The sequence below is a fragment of the Triturus cristatus genome, chromosome 7 (genome assembly GCF_964204655.1).
Source record: "Triturus cristatus chromosome 7, aTriCri1.1, whole genome shotgun sequence".
In the NCBI taxonomy this organism is placed as follows: Eukaryota; Metazoa; Chordata; class Amphibia; order Caudata; family Salamandridae; genus Triturus; species Triturus cristatus.
The window spans coordinates 23,142,826-23,166,211 of NC_140590.1; the positions used below are offsets into that span (position 1 = coordinate 23,142,826).

The 23,386-nt window shown below is 46.9% G+C and overlaps 1 protein-coding gene across 1 annotated transcript in view; it reads left to right on the plus strand.

Annotated features, from left to right (window-relative positions):
- LOC146808716 (cell adhesion molecule CEACAM6-like) overlaps nt 1-23,386 on the plus strand; it is a 384,181-nt gene that overhangs the window by 181,489 nt on the left and 179,306 nt on the right. Inside the window, exon 2 of the mRNA XM_085615527.1 lies at nt 14,260-14,625. Coding sequence (XP_085471653.1) covers nt 14,260-14,625 — 366 coding nt within the window. The remainder of the gene's footprint in view (nt 1-14,259; nt 14,626-23,386) is intronic.

A 23,386-nucleotide genomic window follows, 5' to 3' on the forward strand; every position in this document is an offset into this window, starting at 1 on the left:
TATAGAGTAATTGATTTCAGCTGCTGAAAGCTTCCAAGACCGATAAACTACCGGATGAAGTTGCCCAGTAGTCTTGTGTCTTTGAGACAAAATTCCTCCAATAGCTAGATTTGAAGCATCAGCTTCAACAAAGAATGGTTCATCTGGGTTTGGATGCTGCAAAATGGGTGCTGTGGTAAAAACTTATTTTAAATATTGATAGGCCTTCTCAGTCTCTGGACTCCACAAAAACTTCTCCTTCTTCTTAAGGAGACGAGTACTGGGAGCGACCTTGTCTGAGAAATTGATGATAAAATGCCTATAAAAATTGGAGAAACCCATTGAAACTTTGGATCTCTTTCACATTGTGAGGAGACGGCCATTCCTTGATTGCCTTCACCTTTGACTCATCCATAGAGACTCCTTGAGGGGATAAATCAAAGCCCAAAAACTCCACGCGAGTCGTGTAAAAAACACACATTACCAATTTCACAAAAAGCTGGTGGTCAAGCAATTTCTGTAAGATGGCTCATACATGATCTTCCAGATTGGCCGAGCAGATGAGAATATCATCGATGTAAACCACAGCAAAGCGATCCAAAAATTCTCGTAACACATCATTGACTAGGTGCTGGAAGGCTGCAGGTGCGTTACACAGGCCAAAGGGCATGACCTGATACTCAAATAGGCCAAATAGAGTATGAAATGCCGGTTTCCATTCACCCCCTTCGGCCATCCTAACCAAATGATAAGCCCCTCTTAAATCCAATTTTGTATACACTTGGGCTCCCTTCACTTGGTCCAAAAGTTCCGAAATCACTGGCAACGGATACCGATTTTTCTTGGTCACGGCATTCAAGGCGCGATAGTCTATGCATGGTCTAAGCTTTCCATCTTTCTTCGGAATGAAGAAAAGAGGGGAGGAAACTGGAGACTGCGAAGGCCGAATAAATCCATTAGCCAAAAATCGATCTAAGTACTCTTTTAAATGGCTATTCTCAGATTTCGAAAGTGCATAGATTCGGCTGCAAGGTAAAGAAGCCCCGGGTTTGAGCTCAATCTTACAATCATATTCCCGATGGGAAGGTAACTTCTGGGCCTCTTGTTCATCGAACACTGCAGATAGATCTTGATATTCCAAAGGAATCTGTGGAGCTTCCAAAGCACAAATCACTAGCGGAGTCTCAGCCAAGAGAGACGGTTGTGCAGGTTGCTGATTCGACACAATAGGATGAAAACAATGCTCCCTGCAATAGTCTGAATTCATTTCTACTGTTCTTTTTGCCCAATCAATTCTTGGATTATGTTCGGTCAACCACGGAAGCCCCAAAACCAATTGAAACTGAGGAGCATCTATATGAGACTGAATTTCAAATAACTTTGATGAAGACCTGGGCCAATCACAATTAGTTCTTCCATGTGGTAAAGGATGGGTCCCGAAGACAAATTAGTTCCATCAACAGCTCGCACATGTTCTGGTTTGTCTTTCTTTACAAATTGGATGCCCAAAGACAGAGCAATCTTAATGTCTCAAAAATTTCCAGTTGCCCCGGAATCAATCATTACAGAGATTTCATCCACTTCGGTGGTTCCAAATTTTATTCTACTGGAAATGATTAAATGTGGGGCCGCAGATTGTAAAGTGTTAGCTAAGTACTGAGAGTCTGGAGTTGTCTTATCCAAAGCTCCCACCAGAGCAACTCCTCTTACTGGTGGGGCCTGTCTTTTACCCATGAACTGATCTTAGGCTTCTTCGGGCACTCTTTGACAAAGTGCCCAGAACCACCGCAAGACATGCACAACTTGCCACTTCTGCGCTTTTCTCTCTCTTCTTTGGTAAGAGGGCCCCGAACTGAACTCATTTGCATGGGCTCTTCTCCTGCTGCTATCTCACCTGGTTTAGCCGGCTGAGGTGGGAAAGGTCTAACCTCTTTGCGACGTTCACCCTTCCGCTCATTTTGCCGCTGATCAATTTGAAGTACCAAATCAATTAACTCAGATACTTCCGCTGGTCTCTTAGGAATCTGAGCTAATCCATCCTTCAATTAATCCCTCAGACCCCTATAGAATATTGCTGCTCTCTTAGCATCGGGCCATTGAGTCTCCACAATCAATTTGTTAAATTGCGCAAGGTACGCCACCAATTCTCTATTACCTTGTTTTAAATCTTTAGAGCTCATTGTCAGTGGTCTGAGATATGGTTCTTCGATCAAAAATCCGCAGGAATTCTGTCTTGAAATCTTGGAAATTGTAAAGTATAGGTGCATTACAATTTACCAACGGCATGGACCACACCGCTGCATCCCCACTCAGGTAAGACAATAAAAAGGCCACCTTAGACTGATGCTCATTGAAGATAATGGGCCTACATAAAAAGTGTAAGGAACATTGGGTGAGGAACACTTCGGCCTCATGTGGGTCACTGTTAAACCTCTCTGGGGCGGCTAGCGAGATAGATAGATAGATAATGACTTTATTTCGGATATTTTTCAATCCATAAAAGTACACATCAATAAACAGTTCATATTAAAAAACATCACATTAATTACGGCTAGCGAGATAGTGAGGGAGATGGCATTTATGACCTGAGTGGTCAACTCTGCTGCTGCAGGGGAAGGTGAAAATGATTGAGATTTATGCTCTTTGGACAAAGGATTTGCCCCAGCAACAAAATCATCAAATCACTGCCTAAAGAAACTGGTTTCTTGACTGTTTTTTCTAACCTGCTCCCTAAGATTCTTATTATCTTCCTAGATCTCACTGAGTTTTTTTTGTATCCCCTCCAAGACTGCAGCTAAGGCCTTAACATCTAACTCTTCCGCCATCCTGCCCAGGTGGAATTTGGATTATGGCACTTCAATCTGTCGAGTACCATGCACCTGATAACCTAGTACTTCCACAGGAGCAGATGACAATTCCTCCAATTCCAAACCCCACTGCCAGCGGACTGAATTTTACTGTCAGTAGAGAGGGGAAAGGGGGATGGGACAAAGAGAGACTCACTGCTGTGCCTCTTCCACTCGAGAATTCTAGCTATACGGGCACCTGAAAACACAAATAACAGCGTTAGTACACTTCTAAAACCTTTCAAATACCTAACTACTCCTTTTAAGTAAGCCTACTCAATCGCATCTCATACCTTGTTCTCCGCAGTGATTTGCTGCTCTCTTGAATATATCTTTCATTTGATTATTAATAGTGGTATGAATGAAGCTGTATAGATACATATTCAATCTTATAATACTTTCCCCCCTCAGATGTCAGTGGAAGCAATTTGTTGGTAAGTATAATATATATATGTATATATATATATATATATATATATATATATATATATATATATATATATATATATATATACATACATACATACATACATATATATATATATATATCATATCATCAAGAATTGCTCCAGCAATTAAGGCCGCACTCCGTCAAGGTGAGAAACATTTCTTTATTGTGAAAATCATGCAGCTTCCCCTTCCGTACTTTTGTTCTCCTGGCCGACGCGTTTCGATGAAATCGTTTCATCTTCTTCCAAGGCCAAAATGAGCAAGTTGATGAGTCACGTGCATCCCCACAAGCCCCTGCATGCTTCTTAATTAAGTACCCGGCCTCCGGTGTGCCGTATATTTGGATGTCACTCTCAATGCATGCTGGGCTATGTAGCTTCAATTCGCACCAATCCAGCCCTCTAGTGGGTTCAAATGCTCATTTAAACTTAAAGAACAGTTTATGCAGCCCCCATTGAGCCTCTGAAGGAGACTCTGCATGATTAAATTAAAGCACCCTGGCGCCACATTCGAAGACTCATTTCCCCTCGAGTAGTATATATATATATATATTGCTGCATACTGTAGGCACTACTGAAGAGAAGGATGATACAGTAGGACACAGTGTATATTTGCAATGCAATTTCAGTCTTTCATAGTGACAAATATCATAACAAAGAATCCTTGAGTTAGTGAATTATCATGGCTGTCTTTCACAAGAAATTGCACTAGGAAATAACTCAGTTGCTCAAAAAAGGAAAAAACTCAGGGGCATATTAGCAACGCTTTGCGATAACTATCGCAAAGTGCGCTTAGCGCTCTTTTTTTAACGCTGGCTATCACAAGTTTTTATCGCAGAGATATTGCTTTATTAGCAACGCGTCTCTCCAAGGTGATAAAAATTCCTTCGATAGGGGGAAATCGCCGTTTTGCAGGGAACATCGCTGGTTTTCCAGCGATGTTCCCTGCAAAACAGCGATATCCTTGCTGATACGACCCTGTGGTCATATCAGCATAATCCACCCCCTATGCTAGGGATAGTTAAGTCAGGATTTTAGAAGACGTTAGATTTTGGCGAAAACCGCCGTTTTCGCCAAAATCTAACGTCTGCTGAAATCCCTTGGGCTGCCTTGTAAATATCGCGATGTGACCATCAGCGATATTTGCAAGGTAGTCCATTGGGGTACGCCCAGTGATGCCCACTTTGCATCTCATTAGAGATGCAAAGGGAGGCGGCGGGGAAAAGGGTGCTAACATGCGATTATGCATGTTCGCACCCTCTTGTAAATAGGGCGATAGTTTAAGCCAAAAAAGCGGAGATAAAGCCCTTGTTAATATGCCCCTCAATGTCAGCCCTGTTAATTCACAGTAGGTGGCGCTGTAACATCATAAGAAACTGTTATCTGCATATAGAAGCCTTGTGGATATTGTTCAGACTTGGCTGCGCGCTCAATAAAGAATCTTCCAGCTGTTGAAAGACACTGAATGCCTGATAAGCTGTCACTAAATGGTAGAACTTTGCAAGCCCAGAATTGAAATTTAACTTCTGCCAAGGTCACGGACTTACTTAATGTGAGAGGGGATACTCTCACACCCTTTTACTCACGAACACTGCCAATGCTAGAAACAAGAAGAAATGTTCACCAGACGGTGAACTCAGGAATTCCAGCTTGCTGCTCCCAATCTGCATTGAGATGACAAGCGGAGATGCGAAAGAGAAGGACCAACTCCCCTGACAGAAATATTTCACAAACGAACGAGCGGAATAGAAACGCTCCGTTCGCTGAGAAATGACAGTTGAAGTGCGCTGCGCGATGGGCAAGCGCGCGCTGCACCTGGCTCCTGTAATTAGCCCTCACAGCACTAGAACACCTAATCCCTGACTTGAAACGGTCACCGCTGCCACCATTTGAGTGCTACGCTGAAATAGGAACTTCCTACCTAGAAGTGAATCGGCGAAGCCGATTCCAAGGGTAAACCAGTATCTTCCTGTACTTTGCGAACCACTGTGTGCGGAAAGGGGGTTTTACTCGACCAGCCCTGACAGCATTCTTTGTGACGTTGATAGCATGTGGTATCAAGGATAAGTCTAAATCCCTGGTTACGTCTAGGTTTTTAACTTCTCTTGATGTTGTCGAAGGGGCTTAGGCCATATGTGGTAGCCTGGTGGTTTTGCCCTTGTACGCATGTCATAATCTCTGTCTTTGTGGTACTGAGCATTAAATGGTTCTATATCCCCCAAGGGTTTATTGTTCGAAGGCTGTAATCGAGTTTTGAGTTCTAGAGGTCTTTGGGGCCATCCATTTTTAAAATGATTTGGGTGTCATCTCCCTAGCTGTAACATGTGAGGTTGTAAGATTTAGGGAGGGGGTTAGGTACATGTTGAATAATAGAGGGGATTTGATGGAGCCCTGAGGAACTCCACAGTGCTGTGTGTGAAGAGGTGTTGTCAAAGGGGGTAGGTAGACTGCACTTTGTATATTAGATAATAAACAATCAATTTAAAGAATTTTCACAGAGTCCAATATTGTGAAGCCTTTTCAGAATGGTTTGGTGGTGGACAGCTTCAAATGCAGCGGATAAATCCAGAAGTAATAAGGCAGCTACTCCCTTTTTGTCCACTGTCAGTTTGAGATCCTCCCAGATGGATATACGGGCTGACTATATGCCTCTGCCTGGTAAGAACTGACTGTTGATCTGACAGTAAGCCACAATGTTCTGTGAAATTAGAGAGTCAAGTAAACACTCCTAAGAATGGTCCATTTGATATGAAACTGTAATTTGCTGGATCTGATGGGTCGAGGTTTTTCTTTTTTAGGAGGGGTCTGATGTAGGAATTTTGGAGCTCAGGAGGAATGAAGCTTGTTGAATGGATGTGTTGAGTAGGCATCTGGCTACCTCTGCTGCACAGACAGAGCGAGGGAGATCTTTAAAGAATCTTGGTGGTGTTGAATCTGATTGTGATCCTGACGGTCTGACTACAGTGAAAATACAGAGGAAATCTTTTTGTAACAGGGTGTTAAAGTATGCCTTGGTGGATGGTTATTGTTGTCTCTTTCCATGGTGGTTAAGTCGCATAGTTTTGTGGTGTTGTCTATGTTCTCCTTCTAGTAATTTTCAATCTTCGTAATTTTTTAGATCAATTCATTGGGGATTTGCTCACAGGAGCCTTGTGATAGTGGTGTTTCTGTGTTTAGGCACTCTAAATTGACGTCAATTAGATTTTTATTTCCTTCCTTGGAAGAGCCCTATGCTTCAGTTATACATGTGGAGAAGTGCTGTGTTTTGTGGTTCTTTCTGTTATAGTGCCACAGCATGGTTTGCATGATTCATTGCTTGATTTCTCCATTTGCAATGTAGTATGTTCCGTTGTGTTTCATTCTTTTGATATTGTCATTAACCAACATTATGTTTTTTGTTTTTGTCAATTCTGGATGTGGTGCTTGTTGGTATCTGTTTGTCCCGTGCAGTGGAGACCCAGTTGTAGAAGGTTTGCACGTCTTTTGGTTGCATGTTTCTTGTTATTTTTAAAAGGTGGGTGTTAAGTTCCTGTTAACATTTTTCTTCATGCTGCTGGCAGTCGATCAGAGTGCTTGCACCGGAGCCAAGTGGGTCAATGGTAAAAAAGCTTTGTTGGCTAATCAGAACACTCTAGTTTTCAGAATTGGTGCTGCGGGAATCTTATGAGTGTCTCTTGAATCCAACCGTCCTGAAATGAAAATATTTTTTAAACTTAATATCTCAAAAACTACGGAACAGATTTACACCAAATCACAAGGTCCAAGGTCCAAGGTTCAGGTCCAAGGACCAAGGTCCAGCTTCCTGCTAAATCTGGTGTCATTCCGTTCAGCAGTTTTTGTGGCAGCACTGTTCAAAAAAGTCTATGGAAAACAGATGGAGATTTTGCATTTTGGGACCTCCCGTTTTTTTGGTCCCTACTTGACGGATCACCATGAAACTTTCCGCACACCAACTGCACAAAACTGAGAAACTTTTTGGAAATTTTTGTGGCGGTTCATCAAACAGCAACCAAAAGTTATTTGCAAAACAAGAAATGCATTTTCTGTCGAATCACTGACCTAACTATAACTACACAGTGGCACATGCCCCTGGGATATCTATCTATATATATATATATATATATATATATATATATATATATATATATATATATATATATATATATATATATATATATATATATATATATATATATATATTGAAGCAAAACATCCCCGGTTCGAAGATGCACCACCCTGACACAGGGGCCACGGACACGAACAATCGAGTCTGTATGGGAGGAACAGACTGGCAAATTCATCAGCATTCTGTCAGAGGCCCACTGAGGGTATATTACGAATCCTTAACGACGTGGGGAGGCGCAGAACCTACTAAGGGATGACTGTTTGAAAATGAAGGCATTTTTTTGACAACGAAGTACTACACATCCCAGCATGCAAAATAATGAACTCACCTGTGAAAAGAGCATGCTGGGACAATGTCTTCATAATGCTGCGCTGCCCATGGAGATGCCTGTGAACAAGGAGTTCTTACTCCGAAACGCGTAAGGCTTTTAAAGATGCTCTGAATAAAGAAACGCTGGCTGTATTCACTATGTCTGCGCCTGGAGTGCTCTTCGAACCGGGGATGTTTTGCTTCAAATATATATATATATATATATATATATTTTCTCACTGAGTTTGAGATTTTTTTTAAGGTAAAGGAAGACCTTATTACAATTTCTAACTAGAATATCACTTTAACCTTTGTTTTTTTTCAGTGAATTTCTAGAGTTTATTTAGCATAAAGTGATAACATATTACCATATGTACAGCTGACTTCACACCACGAATGGCCTTCCACCATGTATGACATGTGGTTGGCTGCAGGGCCTGGCCTGCTGCCAGGCCCTGCACCATCCATCCCCCCATGGGCAGTTAAACACCCCGCCACACAGGGGGCTAGCGACAGAGCCTAGACTACCCCGCAAGTGGAATGAGATTGCCAATAAGAAGTCAATGCAGATACTCTGGCCGAACCCTTTTATTTGTATTTTTTTTCTCTCGTGGGCATCTTGGGGGTGTCTTACAGGAACAAGCGAGGCTCCTGTAAGACTCCTGTGGGATTGCAAAACCACAAAAGAGTTTTTTCAGATTTAGGCCCACATGCTCGAGGGGTGAGGGTACTCCTACCCTGTCCCCCTTATACCTTATTCATTTTTGATTTTCAGTACAGGGAACTGAGTAGTTTAGTACTAAAATGATGGTTGCAAACATTTCTCTTCATGTTGTGGCCAGATAATCAGAGCATTAATTCTCATTGGCTGTTTCTTCCTTTACAGCCGACGAGGGAAAAAAAGCCCTCTTGACCAATCACATGGCTCAATTTTTAAATATGCAAGAATGAGGACTTTATGGAGACTTTCACAAACCCAACCATGCGGACATACAAATATTTTTTAAGCTTAATTTTTGCAAAAGTTCTGAACAGATTCTAACAGGACATTTTGCACTTCCGTAAAGAAAGAGTGGATGACTGGAACTACACCAAATTAGCAAAAAGTACAAACTCTATTCAGAAAGAGTGCTGTTTGTAATTTGGTGTTAATTCGTTCAACCTTTTTCGAGGGATTAGTGTTTAAAAAAGTGCTTGGTTGGGAATGAAAGGCTGGTAAAAAGTTAGAGATATCTAGACTGATGTTCTCTGAATGGTCTATTTAAGGTGGATGGGTGGGTCCTGATTGGCTAATTACAAAATGGAGAATATGTTGAGGCAGCCATTACAGGACTCAAGGTTCCTGAGTCTTGAAAAAAAAACCATCAATTGCGCATAATAAGGCAAGGTGTGCACACCCTGCGCCCCATGGTCATGTGATACCGAGAGGACCACTTCTAAAGATAATTTTTGTTTAAACAACGTTATCAAAGTAATGCAATAGCACCGTCTTGCACCACAGTACCCACCACGGCACCCATTCTGGTGTAGTGGTTCCGGTACTGCTGTACCAGGTGCTGGCACCGTAGCACCTACAACCCATTTATTTTTTCATTTTGACTTCTGGGATACCCCTGTGGGGGGCTGGCCAAAGGTTTCTTTATAAGGACATTATAGTTAGGTGTTAAAATGAAGTAGGACCTTGTGTTTAAAAATAGAAAGCACTGAAATGTGCTAATCATAGTTTAGATGTCATCATAGAAATCATCAGTGGTGTGATCTGAGGTGCCATTAGATGTCATTAGTGTGTCATCAGTGGTGTGATCTGAGGTGCCATTAGATGTCATTAGTGTGTCATCAGTGGTGTCTTTCCACTCCATGAGTGATGTAATATGTGAGGTCATAAGTAGTGCATGATGGGGGTGTAACTTCTAGTTAGTTCAATGAGCTATAATAGTGGTTTTCTGTGTTTTTAGGGGTTTTAAACACAATTTCTTATTTCATTTCAACAACTAACTATAAGATATGACAGATTTTTGGCAAAAAAACCCACAAAATTAATTTGGAAAAAACAGCCAGAGATGAAGGGAAACACCCATTCCAAATATTATGCCTTTTTTGTATGAGAAACTCAAGATGAGAGGCCTTCTCCACACCTGGCAAATACCCTACCCTGGGAGTAATTACTAGTGCAGCTGAGAGACAGTCACTGTTGAATACACCTAATAAAACCCGAGAACCCGGTGTTCACGATTATTGGGAATGATAAATGGCTCCTATTTCGAGTTTTTGAGCATAACATGCAGGTTTGGTGCTTATTGCATAAAAAGGTGCGTGCCACATTCAAACCCGCACTCTGGATTCCCCTGTTCAATTCCTGCAGGTTTGACGTAATGATATTTAACAAAGGGTGCAGACTTTATTGTGCCCCATAATTAACGGGTGCGGTAAACCAGGGGCAACTCGGAATTCCAACTCCTGCAAATAGGGGTTTGCCTAGGGTTTCCAACAATTCTGCCAATTCATAATTCTAGGCCCCTGCGGTAAGGAAGTGAATGGTATTGTTTTGAGATTTGTTGTGTGTTTGTTAAGCAAAATAAGAAACAAAAACGTGATGAGTGGAGTGTGTGGATTCATCTCAGGTAATTTATTGAAGAGTTTTTGCACACCATTCAAGCTCAGACAGGAACAAGCCATATGCAAATCAGCCTTGGGCCTGCTCCAATAGGTACTGTCCATCTGGAACTGCAAAGCCGGGTCCCCTCTGAACCAAAATACAAGCAGCACCAAACTCTTTTCAGCTTCTTTGGGCTTCTGCAGTTGGGTGCTGCTTGGTTCTGGAGGCGCAGTGATCATGGGGCTGTGGCCATCGTGCAGTGGTCATGGGGCTGTGGTCATCGTGCAGTGGTCATGGGGCTGTGGCCATCGTGCAGTGATCATCGGGCTGGGGCCATCGTGCAGTGGTCATGGGGCAGTGGCCATTGTGCAGTGGTCATGGGGCCATGGCCATTGTGCAGTGGTCATGGGGACATAGCCATCGTGCAGTGATCATGGGGCCACAGCCATCACGCAGTGGTCATGGGGCCGTGGGCATCTTGAAGTGATCATGGGGCTGTGGCCATCGCGCAGCGATCATGGGGCTGTGGCCATAGCGCAGTGATCATGGGGCCCTGGGCATCGTGCAGTGATCATGGGGCTGTGGCCATCGCGCAGTGATCATGGGGCTGTAGCCATCCTGCAGTGGTCATGAGGCCGTGGCCATCGCGCAGTGTTTATGGGGCCATGGCCATCACGCAGTGGTCATGGGGCTGCGCCCATCGTGCAGTGATCATGGGGCTGTGGCCATCTCGTGCGGTGGTCATGGGGCTGTGGCCATCTCACAGTGGTCATGGGGCCGTGGCCATCACGCAGTGATCATGGGGCTGTGGCTATCGTGCAGTGGTCATGGGGCCGTGGCCATCGCGCAGTGGTAATGGGGCCGTGGCCATCACGCAGTGGTCATGGGGCCGCGCCTATCGCGCAGTGATCATGGGGCCTTGGGTAGTACACAGTGGTCATGGGGCCGTGGGCATTGCGCAGTGATCATGGGGCCTTGGGCAGCGCGCAGTGATCATGGGGCCATGGGAATTGCGCAGTGATCATGGGGCCGTGGGCATTGCACAGTGGTCATGGGGCCGTGGGCATCGCGCAGTGATCACAGGGCCGTGGGCATCACGCAGTGATCATGGGGCCGTGGGCATTGCACAGTGGTCATGGGGCCATGGGCATCGCGCAGTGATCATGGGGCCATGGGCATCACGCAGTGATCATGGGGCCCTGGGCATTGCACAGTGGTCATCGGGCCGTGGGCATCGCGCAGTGATCATGGGGCCATGGGCATCGCGCAGTGATCATGGGGCCGTGGGCATTGCACAGTGGTCATGGGGCCAAGGGCATCGCGCAGTGATCATGGGGCCATGGGCATCGCGCAGTGATCATGGGGCCTTGGGCATTGCACAGTGGTCATGGGGCCGTGGGCATCGCGCAGTAATCATGGGGCCATGGGCATCGCGCAGTGAGCATGGGGCCTTGGGCATCGCGCAGTGATCATGGGGCCATGGGCATCGCGCAGTGATCATGGGGCCCTGGGCATCGCGCAGTGATCATGGGGCCATGGGCATCGTGCAAGGATCAAGGGGCCGTGGGCATTGCACAGTGGTCAAGGGGCCGTGGGGATCGCGCAGTGATCATGGGGCCGTGGGCATTGCATAGTGGTCATGTGGCCGTGGGCTTTGTGCAGTGGTCATGGGGCCATGGGCATTGTGCAGTGATCATGGGACCGTGGGTAGTGCACAATGGTCATAGGGCCGGGGGCATTGCACAGTGGTCATGGGGCCATGGGCATCGTGCAGTGATCATGGGGCCGTGGGCATCGCGCAGTGATCATGGGGCCGTGGGCATTGTGCAGTGATCATGGGGCCATGGGCATCGCGCAGTGATCACGGGGCCGTGGGCATCGCGCAGTGGTCATGGGGCCGAGGGCATCGCGCAGTGATCATGGGGCCATGGGCATCGCGCAGTGATCATGGGGCGGTGGGCATTGCACAGTGGTCATGGGGCTGTGGGCATCGCGCAGTAATCATGGGGCCATGGGCATCGTGCAGTGAGCATGGGGCCGTGGGCATCGCGCAGTGTTCATGGGGCTGTGGGCATCGCGCAGTGATCATGGGGCCATGGGCATCGTGCAGTGATCGAGGGGCCGTGGGCATTGCACAGTGGTCAAGGGGCCGTGGGGATCGCGCAGTGATCATGGGGCCGTGGGCATTGCACAGTGGTCATGGGTCCATGGGCATTGTGCAGTGGTCATGGGGCCGTGGGCATTGTGCAGTGATCATGGGGCCGTGGGTAGTGCACAATGGTCATAGTGACGTGGGCATTGCACAGTGGTCATGGGGCCATGGGCATTGCGCAGTGATCATGGGGCCATGGGCATCGCGCAGTGATCATGGGGCCGTGGGCATTGTGCCGTGGTCATGGGGCCGTGGGCATTGCGCAGTGGTCATGGGGCCATGGGCATCGCGCAGTGATCATGGGGCCGTGGGCATCGCGCAGTGATCATGGGGCCGTGGGCATCGCGCAGTGGTCATGGGGCCGAGGGCATCGCGCAGTGATCATGGGGCCATGGGCATCGCGCAGTGATCATAGGGCCGTGGGCATCGCGCAGTGGTCATGGGGCCGAGGGCATCGCGCAGTGATCATGGGGCCATGGGCATTGTGCAGTGATCATGTGGCCGTGGGCATTGCACAGTGGTCATGGGGCCATGGGCATCGTGCAGTGAGCATGGGGCCATGGGCATCGCGCAGTAATCATGGGGCCATGGGCATCGCGCAGTGGTCATGGGGCCGTGGGCATCTCACAGTGATCATGGGGCCGTGGGCATTGCACAGTGGTCATGGGGCCATTGGCATCGCACAGTGATCATGGGGCCGTGGGCATTGCGCAGTGGTCATGGGGCCGTGGGCATTGCACTGAGGAAAAGAAGCAAGTGATGGCTGGGCCGCTTGAGTTAATCTGAACCACTGGCAAAGTCTCGGTCGCAGTCTAGTTCGTCTTTGTGTGCCCACCGGGGCAATCAGAGATATCTTGGCGCTAGGAACAATACAAGGAGAGGGTTAGAAACAGGAGTGAAGAACAGAGGAAGACGCTAGGGCAGCATGCTGAAGGCTAGAGAAGATGACATGTTCTGGGTAGGGCGGGGGGGGGGGCTGGTTCAGAGCTCCTGAGAACAGAGAGTAGACGCTGGGAGTTTGGGATAACATTTCTCAGAAAGCTGTAATGAGCGAAGGACGGACAGAGAGCTGATTGTTGCTCCATAGAATAAAGAGTTTTGAAGAGTTTGGTTGGGCCCCAGAGGAGATGGTATTTCCTAGGTGCGGTAAATATCAGCACTGTAGCAGTGCTTAATCTGCACCGGTGCTAGCTGGTGGGGCACCAGCGCTAATTTATGGGGGCTTATTGTCCATTATCTGCCTTAGACCCAGGACAAGAGAGAGAAAGGCAGATAGGGGAGAAGAGAGATAGGAGACAGTGACAAAGGGAGACAGCAGGGATGAAAATGAACCCAAGATTGGGGGAAAGAGACGGAAGTGTAGGGTGGTGGAAGAAAGAGGCATGAGGTGGAACCAAGCTGGGCAGCCGGGTATACAGCAACTACAGCATTCCGCAGAAAACTTTGGCCCCCTGCACCGAGTTTTAAAAAGTAATGAATGAGGCAGCTGCGACATGCAGGACACGCCTCCAACAGCAGAAGTTTTAGAAAGATGCAGTGACCAGGAAAAAAGGTTCATGGAGTCTACGTCATGGTGTGAGGGTTGATAATATGGACCAGTCCTTCCTTGCCAGTGGATTACCAGGTGCTCTCTGGTGATCCACTTGATTCCTTGCACCCTCGGGTCACACCCTCCTTGGCTCTGTGGGCGCTCTACACACTCAGGATGGGTATGTTGAGGTCCATCACCCACTGTCACAACCAGGTGTTGACGCACGTCTCACAACACTGTAGTGATGTCTCTCTTCTGTGTTTTCTTTCAGCCTGGGTGACGTCAGTCTGGGTGTCGTCATTGTTCCAGTGCACAGCGGCGCAGCTGTCAATCACTCCAGATGTGGTGACCGCGGCGGTGGGAGACAACGTCACGCTGTCTGTGCGGTACGAGGGACGTTTAGTATACTGTAACTGGTTCAGGGGCGGAGGGTCACTCGCAGATGACCAAATCCTCGGATTCACTGGCAGCGATCTTACCTATGGTCTTCAATCCACCGGCCGAGAGACACTGCTCCCAAACGGGTCTCTGCGGATCACAGACGTGCAGATGAGTCACACCGGAAACTACACCGTCCAAATGAGCGTGAATCCGGGGGGGCTACAGAAGGAAGCCACAGCACAGCTCAGAGTGTACGGTAAGTCAAGAGTATTTTCCTTCTAACATCTGGATTCTTAGACTTTTTTTCTAGGGGTGATAGCCGAGGAGGTATTTCTGACAACAGATGTTCTCATCTCACCTTGAACACCACTAAAGCTGTCGGGTCGCACAGAGACCCAGTCTCAATGCACAGTGGGCTCAGAGCCGGGCCAGTGCTTGCCACCTTTGGGTTCTGACACAAAACCATATCTACTGACATTGGAAGACAGGGTTTTCTTCCAAAAACTCTCCTTAAGGAGGCGTAAGGTCTGAGAAAAGTTAGATTTTCCTCAAACCCTTCAAGCTTTGCATCTGTGCTGCACTGTGCAGCAGACATACAGCAGAGAAAGCATTCAAGCACACTCTTGTACTGGAAAGGTCCCATCTGGAACGACACCTACACTTGACCTAACACACATACACGTGCAGTGTGATGCAAGGGTGTCGGTGTTGGCACATTGCAGCCAGAAATGCAACAGCGCTGGGGGAGAGAAATGCTGTGCCACATGTTTGTCGATAAGGCACAGTTTTTTCATTCCTCTTTTACACAATGCAGCGCAGCAACTTTGTCAGATGCGCTGTACTGCACAAATAAAGCAGTGAATCTGCCCCCTCATGGTCAGCTGTACTATGGACTGTATAATAGTAAACAATGCCCCTTTAAGGGGGGAAGTGTGAACCTCAGCTTCCATGGTAACCAAGGGCCAGATGTACGACTAGCACAATTGTGCCTCACAAATTGCGACTCATTTGCGACTCACAATTTGCATGGTGCAATTTGCCATGAACAACAGTGTGTTTAACACATTTGCGATTGCCAATGGGGTCGCAAATCGCGAGGTTCATTAATATTAATGAGCCTCTCGTAATCTGCGACCCCATTGGGAATGACAGGCCCTCCCAGGTATGGTGTCCTGCTGGGCTCAGCAGACCTCCATGTCTGGGACTGCTTTTAAATAAAGCAGCTTTTTTTTAATGCAGCCCATTTTCCTTAAAGGAAAACGGCATGCATTTAAAAAAAAAATTAAACATTTTCATTTTACTTTTTAAGGACAGGCAGTGGTCCCGGGGACATTTCTTCATCAGTAGACCGTTGACTCCTTTCTTGAAGACAGTAGATGGGTTCACCCTGACTTCAGGGGGAAGGGGGTTCCATGATCCTCGGAGCCATCTCTGAGAACGCTCGGTTATAGGTCTTTTTAAAAAAAAAAAATTGAGGTTTAAGCAAAAGGGAGCTGGCGCTTCTGGAGGCTCTAGAACCACAGGAGAGTTCCAGTTTCTGCGCAAGGTACAACGGCGTCTTGATGTGGATGGCTTTGTGAGCCATGCATGCAATTTTTAGCTGTATCCGAGCTTCACATGGCAGCCAATTCAATTCCCGCAAGTCCGGGGAGATGTGGTTGTATTTTTTAGTAAAAAGCAAAGGAAATGATGGACGGAGTGTTGAACATTGCAAGCACTCACCCCCAGTCAACTGATCTGGGTTTAATCCATCACCGTTCTTTAGCCCACTCTGCCACCCCAGTTCAGACATGGCCATATGCAAATCAGTCTGACCCTGTGCCTCATGGGAACAGTCCAGCCTGAACTGCCAAGCCATGTCTTCCCTGGACCGGAAACAAGCTTCCTAGGACCGGTTTCTGGCATTTCAGCCGTCTTCAGCCAGGCTTGCTTGAATCCAGTGGCAAAGTGAGCAAGGGACTCACGTCTGAGCATACCCTGCCAACTTATGGCGAACAAAGCAAAAACCAAAGGAAATGATGGACGGAGTGTTGAACATTGGTTTTTGCGTTGTATTTTTTAGTGCCAGTTAAGTGCCTCGCAGCGTGGTTGAGGGAAGCCCTAAGAGGAGCCGTCCTAACTATGGGCAGGCCACAAGGTGTTGCACTACCATAGTCCAGCTTAGAGATGCTTGAACTGCAACTTTTAGGTCATGAGCAGGGAGGAAGGGTTTGAGATTCCTAAGTAAGCTGAGTTGGAAGTTCGCTCCTTTGGTGAGGGAACTGATGTGCTTCTGCATGTTCAGGCCTTTGTCTAGAATGATGCCTAGAGATGATGTCGAATCTGCCAGGTACGGTCTACAGTTAAGGGCAGTCAGCTGATTCAGCCATTGCTCCATGACGAGGGATTGGTTGTGGGGTGAGATCCGTAGGAATTGTTTTAGGAGCATTTAACTTCAGGTGATTGAATGTCAGCCATCTTTGTGTTTGCAGCAGGACTGACATGAGGGACTGGATGTCTTCGGGGGAAGCGATCTTCAGGTATAGGTGGGTATTGTCCTCATACATATGATAGCCAATGCTGGATGATTTTAAGATTCATGTCAGAGGCTCCATAAACAGGTTAAAGAGCGTGGGGGACAATGCTGACCCTTGTGGCACCTCCAAGGTGACTGGTGCAGGGTGGGACAAGGATTGGTTCACCTTGAAGCTTTGGGATCTGTTCTGAAAGAAGGATGAGAACCAGCTTAATACAGACAGCCCCATCCTGTGCTCTAGGAGGTCCATTAGGTGACCACGTTTGACAGCATCAAATGCTGATGAGAGGTCCAGAAGGATCAGTGAGCACGACTCATTGTGATTCAGCATTCTGAGCGCATCATCCACGATGTGCGTTAGCACCGACTCTGTACTATGACCTGGGTGGAAACCAGATTGGCATTGATCCCGGAGTTGGAAATGTTCGATGGGATGACAGAGTTGGGCAAGCACACATTTCTCCAAGAGTTTTGCCAAGGCGGGGATGTTAGTGATTGGGCGAAAGTTAAGAAGGTCCATGGGATCCGCATTTGGTTTCTTTAGGATCGGGGTGACTTGACCTGCTTTAAGGCAATCCGGAATAGCCCCTTGCATAAGAGAAGCATTGACGATTGTCGTCCAAAGAGTTAGTAAGGCGGATCTCACTTCCGGGAACAGGTTCGATGGCAGGGGTCATTGTAGTGATTGGAAGGTTTCAAGGTCACCAGCATCTTGTGTATAGTGTATACATCCACTATTTGGAACAGATTCCAGGATGCATTGTTTTTGAGGTGGCAGGGCTGTGATAGTTCAGTGATAAACGACTCTGAGGGACAAAGGGTGATCAGTGGCCCGCTCAAAATGTGATCATGGGCCGAGCGTAGTTCAGATTCGATCTTAATAGTTTTTTCTGTGAAGAAAGCAGCAAATTCTTGACAGTTCGGCAATGTCCCTTGATCCGGGGCCGAGAGGTTAGGATGATTATTAGATTGGGACTTGATGATTCCGAACCGTTTTTTCGGACGATTTTTTGCTTGGTCTAGTTGAGTTCTGAGGTAGGTAGCCTTTGAGCATCTAATGCGTTTGTTGTATATGCTTCGCAAGGATCTCAGGTGACAAAGATGTTCAAGGGAGGGATGCAATCGCCACTTTCTTTCTGCAAGTCTTAAATTCCTTTTTTCAACATTAAGACTAACATTGAGCCATGGTTTGGGGAGCTTAGCAGACACTCTTTTAAGCTGGAGTGGTGCCACTGAGGCAAGTACATTAAGCATTGCGTGGTTATAGTGGGCTGTCAGGTCATGGACATCATACATGTTCAAAGGGGGCGGCAAGATGTTATCACAGATCTCAGTCAGGTCTTGCGTGTTGATGTTCCGTAAACATCTTTTTAACTGTTTTGGGTTCTTAGGTTGGGATCTGCTTGCTCTTACCGATTCAAGGACGAGGAAGGTGATGCAATAGTGGTCAGGCCAGTCACAAGGGAGGATCGCCTCCAAGCTGAAGGATTTGGGCTTACCAATGACAAGATCTAGTGTGGCTCCTTTAATATGTGTAGGGCTGTCACAAATTTGGATAAGGTTAAGTTCAAGTAGGAGTGATTTGAGACTATTGACAAGCACATCGTTTACATCATTCCAGTGGAGGTTGAAATCACCCAGGAAGATCTGCGAGCCCTGGAAATCCACGTCGGCCGAAATAATATCCATGATCTGTTCTATGACGGGAAGGTTATCGCGAGGGGGGTGGTAGAATGTATGCAGTTTACAAACGTGATTATTGCCCCCAGTCACTACAATACAAAGGCATTCACAAGAGGGCAAGAGGTCGGCCTGAATGACTTTCACTAGAAGATTACTACGATGTAAGCATGCGATGCCTCCCCCGGGACCACTGGATCTGTCCAACCTAATGATATCAAAGTTGGGAGGCATTAGAGGGTGAAGGATGGGACCGGCTGAGTCATTTAGCCAGGTTTCCGTCAGCATTACAGGTTCCAGATCCTGGGCCAGAATGAGATCGGCAATATCCGCAGCGTGTTTAACAGCCGATCTGCAGTTTAGGAGCGTGCATCTGAGACTGACGGGGGTGTCCTTTGGTGGCGGTAGAGTGAGGGTGACTCTTGTGAGGTTGTTCTCATTTAAAGTTCTTGAGTTTGACCTAGGTACCCTGAAGGGATCCGTAGGGATTGATTCAATTGCATGCAAGTTTGAGGGGGGGGGGGAGGGTAGTGCCAGCTCGGATGAAAGTAGTAAAGAATGAATATCGCTATCAGACAGGGAGGCTCTATACCTGGCGGGTTGAGAGGGGTCATTAGGGTGCGGAGCGGAGGGCCAACTAGGGGGTGAGTGTGTGCAAGGGGATGCAGTACGCCTAGGGTAGTGGGGGGAAGGGCACCAGGAGCAGCTACAGTGGATGGAGATTGGTCAAAAAGGAGCTACTTCGTCGGGAGTTAACTAACAGATCCTCAGAAATGTGAGTTAGGCTACGAACATCTGCCTTAAGTTGAAGTAGGGAGAGCGCAATCTCGTTCAGTCGGGCTTCCAATGAAGAGTGTGAATGGGGATGTGAGGCTAGGTCCTGGGAACCCTGCGACAGAGGATAGCTAGCGAGGGAGGGGGAAAGTGGTGCAGGTGGCGGAAGAGTGGGCCCCTGGGCAGGGCATTCATGTAAATGGAACTGTGTGCTTGGGGGGATGTGTAGGATGGGGGGGAGAGGACGGACAGTAGGGGACCCATGTCAGCCTGTCGGACCAGTCAATCAGTCAGTCAATGCCACACACAAAGATCACCTGGCTCAGGATGCCCAGCGTGCCTGCAACTAGTGGCTGTATTCCATGGGGTGGCAAATGCCTTATTTACTTGTAAACCAAGGTAGCCAAGACATACCTCTGGCGAGTTAACAGACTGTCTTCATTTACATGCAGCAGCTGAAGTGCACAAGTGTGGGAACTCTAACACTTTAAAGTCATGGGCCAGTGAGTGTGGAGACAGGATTAAAGAGGTAACTTAAAAATAACAATTCTGCATTTTGTTATTTTCATCCTTCAGTTAACTGCATGTGAAACAGGCACACGTTAAGTGGAAAATAAATGGAAGTGTAACTAATAGATGAGAAATGTACGCTTTAGTTATGAAAACTCAGGGGCATATTTACAAGGAGATATCGCCACCAGAACGCAACTTTTAGTGATATCCCCTTCTTATTCACAAAGTGGCATCAAGCCACTTAATGTGGCCCAATGCCGCCTCGTAAATAAGGCCTGTTTCACTCAGCATGGAAGGGGCGTACAATGAGTGTTTCAGTGGGCGTTCCACTGCAACACCCATTGCTTTTTGACGCTAACCTATATTTACAAGGATGGGGCAGCGCCGAAAACTAAGGCCAGGTTAAATGGTTCTTTGCGTTCCATTCGAGGCATTGCAACACATCAGGTTGTGGGAATACAGGTTTGCATGTCCTCCCATTAGTTTGTGGTCCCTCTGCCATGCCTAAAGTGTTGTGTGCAGAATAAGTTGTGAGGCTTTTGTCCTTCTGGGGTCGCCATTAGATAGTATCCTAATGCCCCCTATCTTACCTAGGAGATCTTTTTCCATTGTGACCCAACTTGGTGTGTCAAGAGAAGCATGGAGTTTCTATCTGATGTGTGTCAATTGTGCAGCTAATCAGTATTTGTGCATATATATCAGCTCCATTTGAGGCCAGGCATAAAGCCACCCTAGAGGAAGGCTTTCGGAGATGTATCTATTGCAGACATTAAGTGGGTGGATGCGTAGTTGTATCACAGAATAAAGATCAGTGTATCGTTGCATTATATTCATTTTGACCAGTTGTGTTTTTTTCCCCACAGTGAAATCTTTAGCTGTGATCATCTCTGTAAGGGAACGCCTCTTTTTGCAAGTTCACTCACACATTTTTAGACTGAGACTACTGGTTTATCGACTCTGAAAGTGTGCTGAGGCCTGCTAACCAGACCTCAGTGCAAGTGTCTAACAAGGATAGGTTCAACTGGGTCCACCCAACTGGCAAATGCTGACTTACTTATAATCCCCAGTATATGGTACCCAGGGGATGTTAGGCAGAGATGCAGCCCTGTTTGTGTCAGCCTGAATGTGACAAAGCACATAATGGACCTCAGTCTGCCCCTAGAAACTAAAAGGGCAGTGCCTACACTGCTAGTTCACCTTTACTATTAGTATCAACAGCAAAGCCACCACTTCACTTAGTAATATATGTAAGCCTCCCTTAAGGAAGCCCTAAAGAGCCCTATGGCAGGGAGCCATATACTAATAAGCAGGACATATATTTTTGCATATGTTTTAACAGCAAGACTTCCTAATTGCCATTTTGCTGTGGAAAGGTTAGTAGCCCCATTGGCTAACACAGGGCTATCAACCGGCACCCCAGCCTGGCTAACCTCTGAATGGGGCTACCTAACAAAGTTGTGTGTGGTATCCAATTATTTGTGGCATTAAATCCGACCTGATCCCCAGGTAGAATTTAAAATCACTATTAAAGTTAAACAACTATAGAAAGTTGCCACTGCACTCCAGCTATTTCAATGGCCTCACAAAGGCCCTGGCACACAGACAGATTATTGGCCGCCTGGGGAGATGTATAAATGACTCCCATGCCAAAGAAAAAAAGCAGTTGCTGCAGCGTGAGGTGTCACCTCCTCTCCCAGGATGGCCATCAGAGTGTTAGCCCAAAAGGCGAGCTTCAAGAGGGAAGCCGCCTTTGAAGGGCCTCTTGCAACAACAGTCCTGAAAAGATTTCTTTTACGTGCCGATTCACATAACTAACTTAAGACAAAATCCTAAGCTTACAACTTTTGGTATTCACAGAAGTTAGGATTTTATCTTAAGTTTGTCTTAAGACAAACTTAAGTCAGACTTAAGACAGACATAAGAAAAACTTAAGACAAACTTAAGACAAACTTAAGACAGTCTTAAGACAGACTTAAGACAGACTTAAGACATACTTAAGAAAAACTTAAGACAAAATCCTAACTAAGGTCTGTCTTAAGTCTGTCTTAAGGTTGTCTTAAGGTTGTCTTAAGTCTGTCTTAAGTCTGTCTTAAGACAAACTTAAGACAAATTTAAGACTAAATCTTAACTTCTGTGAATACCAAAAGTAGTAAGTTTAGGATTTTGTCTTAAGTTAGTTCTGTGAATAAGGCCTTTTGTTCTTGCAGACCCTTAGGAGACAGCACCAGGGAGCTAAAATCTGCTTCCAAAATGTTTTTCCATGGGCATGCAGCCCACTGGTAGCCAAACCTCTAGGGTGGGCTACCCTGTTTCTTACGACCAAGGAAGGGTCTTTCCACCTTGAAAGGGGCAAGAACCGGGCACTCTAGGATAGCCAGATGCCACACATAACAAGAAACACATCACTACATAGGAGAGGCCCAGTAGCCCATTAGCTATTAACCGCATGGTCCCCTCAAGGCTCTTTCCTGGGATAAATATGGCACCCCTGGCAATCTGCCTCTCAGATCATGCACTGTAGGAGAGTAGGATCTGCTTAATATGGGTACCCCCACTTTTTGCTGGTGTTTCACCGGTTTATCGACTTTAGTCTGGCTGTGGCCCTGCTAACCAGGACCCCAGCCTAGCTGTTCTCTCTCTAAATTGATTGCATGTACATTAGGTACACTCCAGATTGGTTACTGGGTTACCCTTGTGAGTCCCTAGTATATGGTACCTTAGGTATCAAGGGCATTGGTACCCCAGAGGCCTACCAGGGGATGAAGCATGTATTATGCCACCACAGGTCTGCTACTGCAGCCTGGGTAGGGTGGTACTTGTACCCCTTACTTGGAAATAGACTACCTATATCTACCATTTAAAACAGACACAGATAATCCTATAAGTCACTCCTATGACAGGCCTTGACAATCCTGAAGGCAGGGTGCTTGGTTTTATGTGAGAGGGTGCCCTAGCATGAGCTGAGTCCCTCAGCAGATTTTGGAAATGCTTCCTTATGGCTGTTCTGTGATACAGCCATACCATATACTCTTAAGTGCATTATAACCTCTCGGTAAATGCTAACTTTGGAATGGCTGCATCAAAACATGTCGTGTTTTGTGTCAAACGCTTTGGAATACTACCCGCCCGCCAATTCTGGTAGTAGGGGTAGCATTCCACCCTTCTAGAGGGAGAGACATGTTCACACTGGTCAAACCCGGTAGGACTTTCCTGAACTCAGGCATCACAAAATGGATGCCTCTGCCACAGACACGGGTCTGACCTCCTGCTGCTGACCGAAACTCTGGCAGAGGAGGCCTGGACAATAAGTTTCCTGTTGAAGGGAGGTGTAACCACCTCCCCAGACAGGCAGATGTGTATTGGGGCTGGGCGGGGGGCACATTTGGTGTCCCTGTGCATAGTCCAGTTCAAACCAGTTGCAGGGGCTACCTGTCCCTACTCTGGCGCGAAACTGGACAAAGGAAATGGGTGTTACCACCCCTCTTTCCAAGCCCACCCCATAGGTGGGGCCTTAGAGTTAGTCCATCTCCTAAAC